We start from the raw sequence: 16,095 nt of genomic DNA, 5'->3' as shown, positions 1-16,095 counted from the left end.
ATTAGCACCGAATCAAGAACTTGAGCTACTCCCACCAAACCTCGACACAATCAAGACAAGTGGAGTTAATACGGGCTAACTAAGTGGTCTAAAAAGTCGACAAAGTACTGAACGGATTTAACGAGTGAATCAGGCTCAGTCCCCATCAAGTTGTTTTCAATTGTCGAGTTTACCTGAGCTTGTCCAAATGGAATTATCTATAGCATACATAATGCATGCAGCAGGGAACAATTCCACCCCCACAATTAGTTTTCCTGAAATGTCGGACTTTGGATTTTCAAGGAGATGCGAAGTCATTTTAAATAAAACTAGAGGTATTTCAGGAATATGAAGGTTGGCTGCTTACCAACATACAGCTCAGACCTTACTCGTAAAAAGCCAACGACGGCTTCGATTTTACCCACAAAAATCCTCGTGCAGACTTCTAGCCTGCACCATGTCTCTCTCTCTCTCCCTGTGTAGCCTGCCCGCACCCTTCCTTCCAAATGATCTCTCTCCCATCTCTCCCTCTCCCTTCTTCTCTCCACATGCATTTCATGTGTCAAACCCCTAGGTTACATATATGTATGCAACAAGCATACATAAAGCATCAGGGTCTTGTATACATTAGCCAAGCTGAAGTCTCAAGGCATCTTTACTATTCTTGGTTCAAATAAGGCAATTCATAGATATTGTCGAAAAGTAGTATCTTGATTAATCAAGAAATTCAACCATATTCAACACCAAAATTAAGTTTGTCCTCCTTAAATAATATGTATGGGTGTAAATACAAAGATTGATGCCATGCCAAGTTCACATGCAAAAAATGGGATACTGATGTTCAATTCCATGGATGGCATTTGTGATAAGATAAGATTAAACAAGAAAGCCAAAATTGCATACCATGGAAACCGTTTGTTTCTACATCATGTCTTCATGATAAAGATGAAGCCCAAGCCCAAGACGTGCGCAAGCTCGACGGAATGCCATAGCTTCAGCCTTTTGTACTGGATCGGCATAACCCGTGTCGTCAACAGAAGCAGTCCCACTTGATTCCCTGTAAATCTAAGCACTCCAAGCCACATGAGTCAGAAATATTCTTGTTTTTGTTTAATAAGTGAAAAGGGAAACAAGTTACATTTGCTCCTATGCGTATTATGCAGTTCTTAGTCTGGTGGACTGACTGGGTTAAGTCAATTTCTTTTTCTTTTCTATGATTTTTTATCAGTAGACTGATTTTATTAACAGCAAAAAGGCACAGAACACAGCAACTATGGCCAAAGCCAAACCAATTAAGTTTACCCACTTAAGTCAGAAAAAGTCCACCAACTCGATTTGTAAATTTACTTTAATTCTCTTGAGAAAAAAAGGGTACAAAAATGAAATAAAGGAAGAATGATAAATCAATGCATTTCCTTCTTGTTAAAAATCTGTCAAGGCAACTTTCCAAAAGAATGGTGTGTGCTTGTTACAACAGCCCACAAGTAAGTTTCACATAATTATCATCCCTCCTAGCATATGTGAATGTGTATGCTGTTTTTCATTTTGCTAAACATGTCAAATTTCAATTTCTGGAGCAAGTTAAAGTGAGAATGCTACCTCTGCATCAGTCCCATAGAGCGTCACACGGTAAACAACAGATACGGACTTGCCATCAGCAGAATAAGTGATGCTTCGAATCTCGCCAGACCATTCTATATCAAAGAGAAGCAGGAATGTTTTAAAATTCCAAGATATCATTGTCAACGGCTAATTAAACAGAGAAATATAAAAGCTGCAAGGGGAAGCCCAAAAGGACGTGGATGGAGGTAGTAAGAAAAGATTTGATGACCTGTGGTCTAACTGAAAGTATGAATGGCAGAACAGGATTCATGTAGCCAATCCTAATTAGTCGGGATAAGGCTTAGATGATAATGATCAAGTTAATTATCAGACTACTCAAATATGAAAGAGGGAGTCATCTAACAGACCAGGGGCATGCAAGTTCATGATCCGATTAACGATATGCCTGCAGAGTACAGAACAGATGATGGTGAGAAATTGTAAATATAGAACAGTATGTAGCATTGTTTAGAAGAAAAGGATGAAAACCCAAAACTGTCAGAAAGCTCCCCTTCCCAAGAGCCATAAAGCAGAGCCGAATTGGTAAAAGTAACAAAATTCCTCTCAACTGGCATCTCTGATTTGTATTGAGGTTCTGTGAAGCTCCATCTTAAATGAAATCCATCACAAAAGGCTGCAAGGCATGAAGTGAATCCAAATGCAGATGCTTAATAACAAAGGGCATGCATAGGGGTAGTGGCTTGGGTGCATGCGTAACAGTACAATATAAAATTGAAAAGAAGTTACAAAATAAATCATAAAAAAGAGAAATGGTGTCTCGAAAGCAAAACCAAGGCGCACCTTCCTGTTAGAAGCGTAGCATTCATCATAGCCAAAATAACACCTCACATCCATATTGCAATATGATAAATGAACCTGTGACTTGTAAGTTTTTCATAAGTTTATACCTCCCCCTTAACTGTAGTTGTTGCGTTGTGAAAAAATGCATCTTTGATGCCCCTTTGCGAGGGAAAAATTCAAAATAGTATGAGAAGCTTACAGCATTCAGAAGGCAGACAATGATGTTTACAGACTATATCCTATCAACATGCAGTCAAAAGAGTAGTAACTTTCCTGTTGCAGTGCAAAGGATTGTTATGAGGAGATGAAGAACATGAGCGACGTAGGTGGTTAAAAAATAGCCAAACATGTATATGAAACAGGAAAAAGAAAAAGGACCAACCAATGCCAGAATTGTTGAGAAGAGAATTTTGGTAAATCACCAATACATGGTGGGGCCTGCCAAATGAATGGATAGGGATTAAGATAACTGAAATATGAGTGCCAACTATGATAGCTGGCTGTTGTGCATCAATGGAAGGGCGGTTTGTGCCTTACCTTATTCAAACCATTGGAAATCTACCATTAACACCGGAGGTTGAGCTTTGCTGGAAAAGAGGATTGCATGACTGGATCTTCCCTCTCTCTCTCTCACGTCTACCAATGAAATTCCATGAAAACAACCGTGAGGAGAGTTCAAGAACTGGGCATCGTATATAGAGAGTTGGATGTCGATCAACAGTGAGTCCTACCCATCACTGGACTCCCCCTGAACCCTTCGCTCACACAACTCACTCCCTTACAAGAGAGAGAACCATAGCTATCTTCAAATACATCTCTAATATGGTACCTTATGGGTATGGCATTGTATATGCGCCACACAATTGTGGGCCCACCTAGAACTCATTCTGATGATCAAAACTATTCATATCCACACACGATTGCCGGATACCATATGTGGCCCATAATTTACAATATTCTCCCACTTGAGCTATTCATGTCATTGGCAAATGCATATGCAATATATTAGGTATATCTAGTATAACTTTACAAGCTCGAAACCTTACCAGATACTTATTATAGATCATGAATAATACCCTGAATAATCCGATCCACCAAGGCTACTGCTATAAGACCATGATAGTTGTCATTGCATTTATCTCAATGGGACTAGGCATGCTCATAGACAACAGTGCTCCCAACAACATCGATTCTAGTAACTAGAGAGCATGGTATGAAAATTTTATATCTAGTGTGGCCATCCATGCGAATTTTCATGGATAATCATTCGCATGAAAAACTTTACCTTAAGAAACAAAAACCATAATGCCATAAAACTGAACTATCTATTGTACTGAATAAAATCAAAATGTGCACATAACCAAGGTGTTCTGTAACGGTAACGGTGACCGTTACCTTTACGATTCGGGTCGTAACGGCTGTTACAGCCCCCATAACGGCCATTACGGTCTCTTTTTTATTGAAAAAAATCCTGAGAAACTTGTATTTGCCCCGTAATATTGATTAAAAAGTATGGAAAACTTGTATCTGCCCCATAACTGACAATTACGGGGCTGTTATGGCCTTTATAGGGGACGTAACGTGCCATTAACGGCAATTACGAGTCATTTTTTTCCATAATGGCTGTTACGGCCGTTACAACCTCGTAACGTGTAACGGTTGCCACCGTTACCTTTACGTAATGGCCTTTACGACCCTATAACGGCCTTTACAACACACCATGCACATAATTGGAGTATTTGCATCTCCTAATAATTAAATACATTTTTTATGCTAATCAATCCCATATCATTCGCTACCTTCTCGAATGCATTGGGAAGTAAGCCATTAGTTAGTAGGGCCACCAACTATCAGCTTCATGCAAATGTGCCCTACAAACATTGGAATAGAGCTGGGCACAACATGACTTGACTCGGCATACTTGTCTTGTCCGACTCGTTTAGACTCTATCTGTCCGCCAGGGATCTCTCTGGTACCCGCGACGCCTACGACGTCCGGAACTCAACGTCGCTCATCATTGCCAGGGGAGATGGCGGATTCGACATGGGGCGGAGATCATCCGCCCCGCCATCAAAGCCTAAGATCCCCTCCATAAAACTCAAAGTTTCCGGCATGGCAGTTAGCCTAGTAATGTCGGAAAATTGTTGTACAGAAAAGAATATGAAGTGAAGGGAGGGGAGATTGAGAAGGAAGCTCACCGGAGATGGGAGGTCACCGAGAGCCTGATGCAGCACAATCGCCGAAAATCGCCTACAACTGAGAACGGAGCGAGTCGAAGAAAGAAAAAGGGGAAAGGAGCTTGTAACGAGATTAGGTATCGGTATCGGTATCGGTTGGCGTAACGGTCCCCTCCGATACCGATACGGATATGGGGATGTAACGGCAATACAGGGGCGTAATGGCCCATAATGGTGCAAACTTTTTTTTTTTTGCCAAAAAAATATGAAAAAATATGGATTAAATACGGAATATTCTAAGCATTCCAAATATGCATTCATTTATAAATTAGAACATGTTTATGGTAGTGTAACGGTCCACTCTTTGGTGAGAAGTTGTATCGGACTGTCTGATGAATTTATGAACCAGATAACCTGAATTTGACTACAAAATTCATATATTTAATTTTCTAAATATATAATTTATATACTTAACAATTTGATATCATTTCTCCCAATAGTTCTTTACAAAAATGAAATTAAATTCAGGTAGATGGCGTTGCCAATTTGGGGCTGACTTGGAGGACCAATCCATGCACCAAATCAACCTCAAATTCATGCAATTTATTGGCATTATCCCACTTATGAATTGGTGGACATTTATTGGATAGTGAATCATGAAAAAAATCAAAAGGCCCTATTTTAAAAGATAAGTGTCCACAAATTAACAATTAAAACTATCCAAACAATTTGATTTTGGCATTGTCAGTTAGCAACTACAGTTCATAATTTAATTGGTAAATTTTAAGTTAATACATGTCTCGTGTACAATTTTTTAAGGGCCCGAATTAGGCGGGACTCGTATTGTGAAGTATAGCACACAAGTGTCAAAGTTTTTTGAGCCCCACCGTGATGAATGTGTTATATCCACACCGTCCATCCATTTTGCCAAATAATTTTAGGGCATGAGCCCAAAAATGAGGCAGATCCAAAGCTCGAATTAGGCGGGACTCGGATTGTGAAGTGTAGCACACAAGTGTCAAAGTTTTTTGGGCCCCACCATGATAAATGTGTTATATCCACATCGTCAGTGGGCCAGGTGGGCCACATCGATGTATTTGTATGTCAATGCCATTAATCTGTTTTGCCAACTCATTTTAAGGCATGGTCCAAAAATTCAGGTAGATCTAAATCTTCGGTGGACCACTAGTGAGTATTCCTTTAAAAGTGGGGCCTACCTCAATGCATTTGTTGTATATCTATGTGGGCCATCCTTTTTGCCAACTTATTTTAGGGCCTGGTCCAAAAAACGAGTCTGATCCAAATCTTAGGTGAACCACAAAATAAGGATTTAATTCCCACCATTAAAAATTTCTTAAGACATTTTTTTTTATTTTTTGATCAGGCTACTATTTGTGTTATCCCTTCATCAAGGTCAAAGTTATGTGACCTTATCAACAGGTTCGATGGAAAATAAACATTATAGTGGACGGCATGGATATACTACACATAAATTGAGGCGGGCCCATGTAACAAAACTGTGGGGTCCTAACTCTTAATCCGGTGGTAGACTCTTAGGAGTTTCAACACCTGGTTGAGGGTTCAAGTACCCATAGGTGGTGAAATTCCACTACGGCATGAGTGTGTGGTGGTGTGTGTGCGTGTGTAAAAAAAAAAAAAACTGTGCAAGTGCACTATTCAACGTGCACCGCATAACACGTTAAAAAACAGATTTAAAGTGTGTGGCTATAAAACAGCCACACAGTCCACTCTGTTTTCGATACCAAAATGAAAAGGAAGAGAGAGAGGGAAACCGAAAAGAAAGAGGGAAAGGAGAGAGAGAAGAAGAAGAAGAAGAAGAAGAATGGCCGTAGCCGCAGCCGCAGCAGTCCGAGACAAAGAAGAAGAAGAAGAAGAAAGAAAAAAAATAAGGTATGTTTTTTTTCCTTTTTTTTTTTTCTTTTTTCCTATTTTCTTTAGGACCGTAACCGTTATGGTCACAGAATCGGGGGGTGCCCGTTTCGACCCCATATTGAGTAATGGTGTCGGCTGTTACTGTTACGTATTGGCTAATACAGCTGTATCGTAACGGATACGGGACACCCTGAGGTCACATGTACGGGCATTCAATGCCCCTCATTAATGCGAAGCCATACGGCGCCTCCTCGGCTCCCCCGTCTCGACACGTGGTGCATCCTCACTCACTGCGTGCCTCCACTACCCAAGACAGGTCACGCGTCGCCTTCTCATTGGTCTGGCACCGAAAAGGAGATCTGACAAATCACGTGTCCTTGAGCCACGACACGCCACCTTGACAGTGTCGTATCGTGATTACTGATACGTCTTGATTCTTGTGCCTGCCGCCTTATTTGGCATTAATGGCAAAACGACCCGACCTAACTGCGACTGACCTACTTTCCAAGCCTGTTTCACAGACTTGAAAGTAGGGGGGCTTACTATTATGGGTAAAATGGACTGACTTATAAAAGCAGGGCAAGTCGAGACCTGGCACGCCTCGAGGTGCGAAACAAGGCAAGAAATCCAACCGCCTGATGGAGTAAGGTCGGCCTAAAGGTCGGCACAACCCAAAATGACCTCTCCAAGGGATAATCTAAAGAGGCTATTAGGACCCATGAAGAAGTTGAAAGCTACAGAAATTGGACATCACAAAGACCTTCCTAACGAAAGGTCTGGTCGGCAAACAAGGACGAGCTTCCTTACGTTCCCAAAGCTCGGCCGACACACCTTGGACGCATCGTTAAGCCCATTGCCTGACCTTATTCAAATGTTGGGCAGACGCATCTCAGTTCCCGACCAACGAGACCAACCTTACCTGGATCTGCAGTCCGACCTTATCTGAGGGAGCAGTCCGACCTTATCTGAGGGAGCAGTCCGACCTTATCCGAGGGAACGATCCATCCTTATCCAGTGGAACGATCCGTCCGAAGTTCTCTCTGAAGATCGCGGAAGCTAATCCGCGATAAGTTCGAATCCCAAGATCTCCGCCGAGGATCTCGGGAGACCCCATACGTTATGAATCCTAATCTATCTACAACACGTCCCTACTAAATAGGGATGATCCCTCTACGTTACTACCTCTCTTCAACTATAAATTGGAGGTATCTTCAATGGTGAAAGGTACGCACACGATCACTACCCTTGAACCTCTTCTACCAGACCCAGATTCCTGACTTTGTCATCAGAGGGTCCCCTGCATTAGCCAGAGTCTTCCTTGTTTGCTCTTTGTGCAGGTACCCAAGGGTCAAAGAAGGGTTAGCCAGATTTTTGCATCAACACATATCTTGGTAGACTTCTTGCTGACAAGGCATTCAACAAAGTTCGAGTCGTATATCCAATTGGCTCCAACCAATCAATCTGTTTGTATGTGAGCATGAAATCTTTCATCCTTTGCAAGTACCACATCATTTTCTTTGGAAATTTCCAATGATCCATTCCTGAATTCGACATGTATCTCCCAAGCATTTCGACCATAAAAGATATATCAGGTCAAGTGCAAACCTGCACATACATAATGCTTTCACTGCAGATGTATATGGGATATCTTATATTCATTTCCTTTCAAGATCATTCTTGAAACATTGTGAGAGGTTAAGCTTGTCGCTCTTGACGACAAGAGCTTCTTACGGTGCACAACTCTACATGCCATATCTGTTAAGTATATCCTTTTAGCGTAAGTTTTTTAGGATAATCCCAAGATACATCTGTCACGATATATTTCTATACTCGAGACAAATGATGCGGCTCCAAGCTCCTTCATTTCTAAGTTCTGTGATAGAAACGCCTTGATATCGCACATCATCCGTTTATCGTTGCTTGTTAGCAGAATATCACTGACATACAACACTAAGAACACAAACTTACTCGCACTGACATTTATGTGTATATACACTAATCAGCAACGTTTTCCTTAAAACCATATGAAAAAATCACCTCATGAAATTTCAAGTGTCACTGATGTGATGCTTGCATTAAACCATGGATGGACTTCTTGAGCTTACATACAGGATGTTTGAATCTATGAAATACGAAACCTTCCCACTGTAGCATATACACGTTCTCCTTCAATTCCCCATTGAGAAGCACAGTCATTATGTCCATCTGTTGTAGGTTGTATCTCAAGATCATATTGAACCACAATGTCATAATAATCCTGAATTAGTCTTTTTCAAAGACTCCTGAGAAAGTCTATTTAAAATCAATGCATTTCTTTTAGGTGAACCCCTAAGCAACTAACCGGGTTTTTTATCTTTCAATCTTCACTTTGGCGTCGCGCTTGGCTTTATAAACCCATTCACAACCAATCGGTACAGCCCCTTTGGGTCGAGAGACTAAATCCCAAATGTTGTTGTCTTTCAAAGACTTTAGTTTATCTTCCATAACATCAATCAATTAGCACTGTGTTTGGCTTGTTTGTAAGATTTAGAACCATCTTCCACATTTATGTCAAACTCATACTCCCAAAGATGCATAACGTAATCGTCGAGTATCATTGAATTCCTCTCCCTATAAGATCTCCAACTCATTAGGTTTTTTTTTTGTGGGAGTGTCTTGTGGAGCCTGTGATCTATTTCCCATTAAATCGTCATTTGCAAACTAAGGAACAAGTTGATCCTCTCCTGTAATTGATACTGGATCAGTCACCATTTGCTCCTCAAAGACAAAGCACCTAAGTATCCTTAGGGGATGAGAGAGACAACAAGGCGTGAATCCCTTCGACCTTTCAAGATAGCCAATAAAATAACCACTGATGGTCCTTGAGTCCAATTTTATTTCTTGTGGGTTGCACATCCTTACTTCAACAACATAACCCCATACGTGGAGGTAAATGATACTCGGGTTCCTTCCCGTTCACATTTTATATGGAGTTTTAATGACAACCTTAGTCAGAACACCATTAAGGGTGTAAATTGTTGTCTTTAATGCATCAACCCACAGTGATTCCGAAAAGGTTGAATTACTTATCATGGACCTGACCATGTCCTTTATAGGTCCTATTTCGTCTCTCAGCTACACCATTTTGTTCTAGAGTACTAGACATGATATACTGAACGACGATACCGTGTTCTTTTTAGGAATCTAGCGAATGGCCCTGGACTCATTCCTGATTTGTCATATTTGTCATAGTACTCACCATGATGATCAGATCTGACTGTGAGGAGAGTTGGAGAGAGTATATATATAGAGAGAACATGATTCATAGCAATAGTTCTAGTGGACTAAATTATTCAAAGTATTAATCGTGATTCATAATAAATATCTAGTAAGGTTTTAAGCTCGTAAAGTTGTATTGCATATACATAAGTCAATGTTATGAATGGCCCAAGTGGGAGAATGTTGAAAATTACAAGCCATATATGGCATCCAACAACCAGCCATGAACGTAGACAGCTTGGATCATCAAAATGAGTTCCAAGTGGGGCGAACAATCATATAGCATGTGTATAGTGCCATATGCCACAAAGTACTATACAAAAGATGTATTTGAAGATGGTCGAGGTTCTCTCTCCCGTAAGGGAGAGAATCGTGTGGGAGAAGGGGTCGGCGGGAGTCCGACAATGGGTAGGACTTACGGACAACTAACATCCAACTTTATATATACGATGCCCTAGTCCCTAGCTCTCCTCATAGTCAGATCTAATGACTTTAATCCTTTTGTCAAGTTGATTCTTTACCTTAGCCTAAAAACTTTAAACATATCCAGGGCATCTGATTTATTAAATATTAAGTATATGTATCCATAACGAGAATAATCATCTATAAAAGTGAGAAAATACTTTTGTTAATTCCAAGGTATAGGGAACGAATCACAAATATCTATATGTATCACCTCTAAGAGACTGGTACTCCTAGTGACACCTAACTTCCTTATTCTTGTCTGTTTTCCCTTTATGCAATTTACACAAATTGTAAAGTCTGTGAAATCCAATGCAGCTACAATTCCTTTTTTAACAAGTCTTTCAATTCTCTCACGAATCACGAGAAATGTGACCAAGTCGCTTATGCTATAACATTGAGTAATTCTCCTTAATCAATTTTCTTTTTATGCCAATATTCATGTTCTCACTCTCATACACAAATCTTGATTGGATGTACAAATTATCTAGGTCTAATGGATATAGGTTATTCAATAATGAGCCAAGACCAACAATATTTGAACCACCTGACAACACAAATTTTCCATTTTCAAAAGAAAATGTTATCCATTAGCATCAAGACATGACTTGGAAACTAGATTGCATCGTAGAGACAGCATGTAAAAAGTGGTCTGGGTTCAAATAATGTCTTGACTTCAACTTTAACCTATAGACCCCTACAGCCTAAACCTCTGCTTAAGCGTCATCATCCATGAGAACATAACATTCTCTATCAATTGGCCAACGACTTCTAATAAACTCATGCATGAAATTAAAAACATGAGTCGTAAAGCCTAAATCAATCCACAATGAATTTTCAGGTGCATCAATTAAATTTGATTCTAAGCAAACAAGAATTTTTTGTAATTGATTCGCTAATAGTTCTTTTTCATGTTGGTAACCTTAAAGACTGCTCTAAAAGTGAATTAGACTAAGATCTCAATGGAACCAGGACCTAAATTATTTCCAGAGATAGCATGCATGTCTGTTTACAAGACAAATTCAAAACTCACATTAGAAAACATCCTATGTTTAAAACTCCATCCAATCGATGGGGCGGTCAATCATATTATCCAAGATGATGGTCCTAAACGTCAATCATGGATGTGAAACCCAGTGCATCATTGCGGTCCCTCCTTTGGGTTGAGAGCGCAACATGCGAGTGGTTCTCACAACATGAAACTGGGTGAGTGTCAATAATGTGGGCCCAAATGGTCTGATATCTTTGTGTCAATATGACCAATTTGATCTGACAATATTAACATCATCCACCCCATCCCATTTGGTTCTCACCAGACTATGAACTCCTTTGGGTTGAAGGCAGTGTTTGGAGACAAATGCCACCCAAAAAATCATATTCTAATGCACAGCGTACGCCACGCCCTTGATTCTAAGAACCGATTGGCATCTCTAGTCATTGCCACTTGAGTGGAACAGACAACTAGATACACTTACCAATCCCTAGAAACTACAATCCCACCTAATTCATTACCCCAAATGTATATCCTCAAAGTCCACCAGCCAAGAGCTGGATAACCGGGTCATGCTGGTCACAAATCTGTAATTTGGACTAGTCTTTATTAATCTTGGACATTTTGTAATCTGGACAGGTATAAAACCCATATTCAAATCAAAGACCACAAGCTAGGATGAGAAATAGACCTAGCGACCACCATGACTTGGATAATATTATTTGGTAACAAATATTCATGTAATCTGATCGGAACATTGTTTATCTAGGTGCAAAAGTAAATATGTAAACCAATGTAATATAAACAATGATTGAGAAAGCAATATAATAAATAAACAACAACACTTGAGAAAGATTGCATTCTAATACGAAACAGGCCATGGCAAGAACCAACATTGCACTTGTACATCTAGGGCCAAGCCCAACTTAGCGGGCCCATCCATAGGACTTCCATGAAGCTCTTCCCTGATATGATTAGCCTTTCTCTAATTGAACTGATTCAAAAGGCAAATTTCAGAACAAACATGGAAGGATGACATACTTGGATGTTTGGTTCCCACCAACTGCTAGAACCCCACGTGATAGGCCACATCCATGGGCTTAGAACTAAATCTCCATATATGTGAATGATTAATAACAAATTCACATGATCGGATGCATGATAGGAAAACAGGGCTATCAGATGTGCATATCTTAATGTTCTACACGTAAGTTATCAAGCACTAATTTGCCACCGTTCATGCAATCTCACCAGCTCCATAGATTAACGATCTGGATCTTGTACAAGTGCACTGATATAAACAATATCTGACACACAAGTGGGGCCCATAATGACATGTTCGCTGCATGAGTGGATCACCCCACTTCTCACGTTGGCATGTATGCTCATACCTCTAGATCCAAACCAGAGGTATACTAGTAATTTCAAAACGAAGAGAAATGCAGCCATGCTTCTCTCTTTGTTTTCTTCTTCCTGCCAGCGGCAACCCTGGTTGCAGATGCTGATTGTCCTTTTTTTCACAACATCTGGAATCCAATGTGCATCCAACCGTCAACTGCAACGGGCCATCACCACTGCCACTGCTTGTGAAAACGAAGAAAGAGAAAAGAAGAACGTATTGTTGTCCGGTTGCCCGTCGGCATCATTGGTGAAAACCCGTCCCCATGGGTATCAATGGCGCAAATTGGACAGCGTAGAGGAAACATATCGTCCATTGATGCATAAACAAAGGTGAGCATTGAAACCACATAATAGCTAGTTGTTGTGCATTAATGGAAGGGAGTTTCAAGCCTGACCTGATTTGAATTGTCAGAAATCCACAATTAACGCCGAAGGCGGATCTTGCCGAAGAATGGGATTGCAGTACCGATGGCACCAGATGATTGGATGAGATCTCACACAAGAGTTCCATATTTGTATAAGCAGAAGCATATCATAAAAAATGCCAATTTACAATTTTTTAAGAACAAAATTACCTCAAATATGAAACCACGGTAGTCCTCTTTATTGTATGAAAATGCACAAAAATGAAAGAACGTCCACAAGAAATGTTGATTCTCAACCACAAGGGAAGAGAACACTATATACACTCTAGGATCTCTAGATTTGATGAGCTAGGGTTTCTTCGAGAGAATGGATTTCTCTAGGTTAGGGCTTGAAAGAAGAGTGAGAGAGAGAGAGAGATGTCTCAAACCAAGACCTACATCTATATTTATAAACATCCATCTTGAAGAAATCCCAATTAGAGACAAACTCCAATATGTCTTATATAATGATGATAGTAAGGTGTACCCAATTATCACGCTCCCTTCTAAATCCTAATAAGAAACCCAATCTACACCCTCCAAATCAGGTGGATCCAATGTAGGGATGACACCAAATCTACAAGTGGACCAAAAAATAACTCATCTCAATCTCCAAACGCTTGTCAAAAACCATTAATTTGATCACATTCAATCAAACACGTTTGATTTCATATGTGCATGCACACAAAACCCAACGCTACGATAGGGACACACTTGTCTACTTTTGAGGCCAAACAAATTGTACTTTTACCAATTTGATCAATTAAAACCCATTGAAAATATTAATATAATAATATGTAAATATATTTTTTTAATAGTTTTCAATAAAATCCAACTGTCAATTATATCCAATGCCTTAGATAAGTCTCACGTGCATCATTATCATCGTGTGACCATCTACGATCTTCCTCTATCCCATCTCAGTGACCCGATCTTGATCTGGCCGCTTTCCCAGCATGCTTCTAACTTAACCGAATATGCACAAATGGCCTTAAGAATGCACACCAAAGTAGCACTACACCATTGCGACCTTGCCATGTAGCATAGAGTAATAAGGCCATGAGTCACTTACAGGACTTGCATACTCACTCAACTAGTGGATGGAAATTAATCCGTCACTCATTAACTGGCCTCGCAGCATGTGTGGCTCAATTCATACATTGTGAATGATCAAGCATTTGCCGTCTACGCAAACCCAAAGTAGATCATGTCAATATGTATGAGATCTCATCCCGATCATCTCATAAATCGGGAAGGAGGTAAATCTCATATGGACATGCATCACTCCTGTTGTGCATACCTACACAATGGTCTACATGGCGCGAGAAGTGGACCAAGCCTTTGACCGATGACTATTGGTCACACCTTATTGTGAAGGCCAGTCCGTATGCATAGATTATTATAGAACGATCACACCCGTACATATAAATTCAAACATTGGAAAATCTCATTATAACTCAAACGAATACGTATGTAAACATGTCAATAACGGCCTAATGAACCACACAAAGTCTAACAATTTGCACGTGTGTGTGGTTCAATCCCTCCTAGCGTGGACCAAACAGCAGCATTACTGTTTCTTAAAAGGTAATGACTCATCGTTCCTATAGGTGACGCACATGTACACCGATCCAAACCATCCAATCGAGGGCCACATTGGAATTACATTGGAATAACCATAAATACCCAATTCGCAGCTATCAAAAGGTAGTTAAGGAAAGAGAAAGGAGAGAGAGAGAGAGAGAGAGAGAGAGAGAGATCAGCAATTCAAATCCGACAGCCAATTTCAAATGTTTGATCATGCAATCAGCGTGATTCTCGGGCTATACCCCATCCAAAATGTGGCCTAAGATATGAACGATCTGGATTGACATGCATGTATACAGCGCATTCAGTAGACAAGTCACCACTGTTTAGGAGATGATGGAAAACGGCCATAAAATACTACCCCTTTCATTGGGGTGTTTGAGAATGATAGATTTTGTAGCAAATACGCAGTAAGAGAGCTAGGAAAATGAGATTAGGTTTCCAATGAAAAAGGAAAAAGCCCTTACCAAGGGACGTATTTCATAGAAAAGCCATCTTCTACACGGACTTTGATAAAGGCATCTGGAACTTTCCTATTGAGTTCTTTGAGAATTTCGGATAGAGGGCGACTGATTCCAGAAGTGGGGATTTCGGAGGCTTCTGATGCTGATTCTGAGAAATTCTCTTTCTCCACCTCTTTCTCTTTCGAAACCGAGGATCTCGCGTAAGAACGAGAAATGGAGTAGCAGACCCTTGAACTTAGAGCAGAGAGAGAGGAGGAGCTTTTGAAGAAGGGTTTCAGAGGCGCCATGAGAAAGAGGTTTTGGAAGGTTTTTGTACTGAGAGAGAGAGAGAGAGAGAGAGAGAGAGAGAGATGGGGGGAGGGAGGGAGAGAGGTTTTAGAGGGGTTTTTGCGCTGTGGAGAAAAGAAGGGTCGGAGAGAGTGAGAGGGAAATGGAAGACAGGGCCACAGAAGCCTTTTTTTTTTAAGAGAAATTTACGACTGTGGACTCTACCTTTTATCCCGTGATTTTTACGAAACAATACAAACTTAATATACGAACTTAGACTTTTATGTACGGCTAGAGCATTTGAAGACGAAAATACCCCTGCCTTGCGGATTGGCTGGCGTGAAGAGACGAGCGCCGACGGACGTCCCTGCGCTGGGAACTCAAGTGGGGCCCACTGTGATGTTTGTGAGAAATCCTCCCCTTCTAATGGTCACAAAGACCTAAATAAATGAAAAGGAAAAATAAATTTCATAATGATCCAAAACTTCTAACCCCTAAGAGGGTTTCAATGGTAAACGCTCAATTGCCCACTACCTTTTATAGTGTGGTCCACTTGATAGTTAGATCTGTCTTATTTTTCGTCTTAAGCCTTAAGATGAGCTCGCCAAATAGATGGACAGTTTAGATATAACACAGACCTTATGATGGGACCCACAAAAGCAGCACATTAAAAAGAAAAAAATTCACATACTACCGCGATAGCAGTCTCGCAAAAAAAAAAAAATTTATTAAGGAGAATATTTTCCCCTTTATATTTTTCAGTCTACCCCGCTCAATATCTAGTTTGCCCCACTCAATTTCCAATTTAC

At 40.3% G+C, this 16,095-nt stretch overlaps 1 protein-coding gene across 2 annotated transcripts; it reads right to left on the bottom strand.

Annotated features, from left to right (window-relative positions):
* Positions 1–715: 715 nt before the first annotated feature.
* Positions 716–15,442, bottom strand: LOC131242730 (DNA repair RAD52-like protein 1, mitochondrial). 2 transcript variants are annotated; one of them, XM_058241560.1, is made up of 4 exons: positions 15,023–15,442; positions 1,950–1,987; positions 1,579–1,673; positions 716–1,044 (listed from the first exon to the last, which is right to left on the bottom strand). In XM_058241560.1, exons 1-4 carry the CDS (start codon positions 15,304–15,306, stop codon positions 901–903), a joined length of 561 nt encoding a protein of 186 aa, XP_058097543.1. In that variant the 5' UTR covers positions 15,307–15,442; the 3' UTR covers positions 716–900. The 2 variants fall into 2 exon arrangements, with proteins under 2 accessions (XP_058097543.1, XP_058097544.1); XM_058241561.1 differs by lacking the exon at positions 15,023–15,442 and adding an exon at positions 12,960–13,416.
* Between the last annotated feature and the right edge of the window lie 653 nt (positions 15,443–16,095).

This window comes from Magnolia sinica, chromosome 4 (assembly GCF_029962835.1).
Source record: "Magnolia sinica isolate HGM2019 chromosome 4, MsV1, whole genome shotgun sequence".
Classification (NCBI taxonomy): Eukaryota; Viridiplantae; Streptophyta; class Magnoliopsida; order Magnoliales; family Magnoliaceae; genus Magnolia; species Magnolia sinica.
This window is presented reverse-complemented; position numbering and strand designations above follow the sequence as displayed.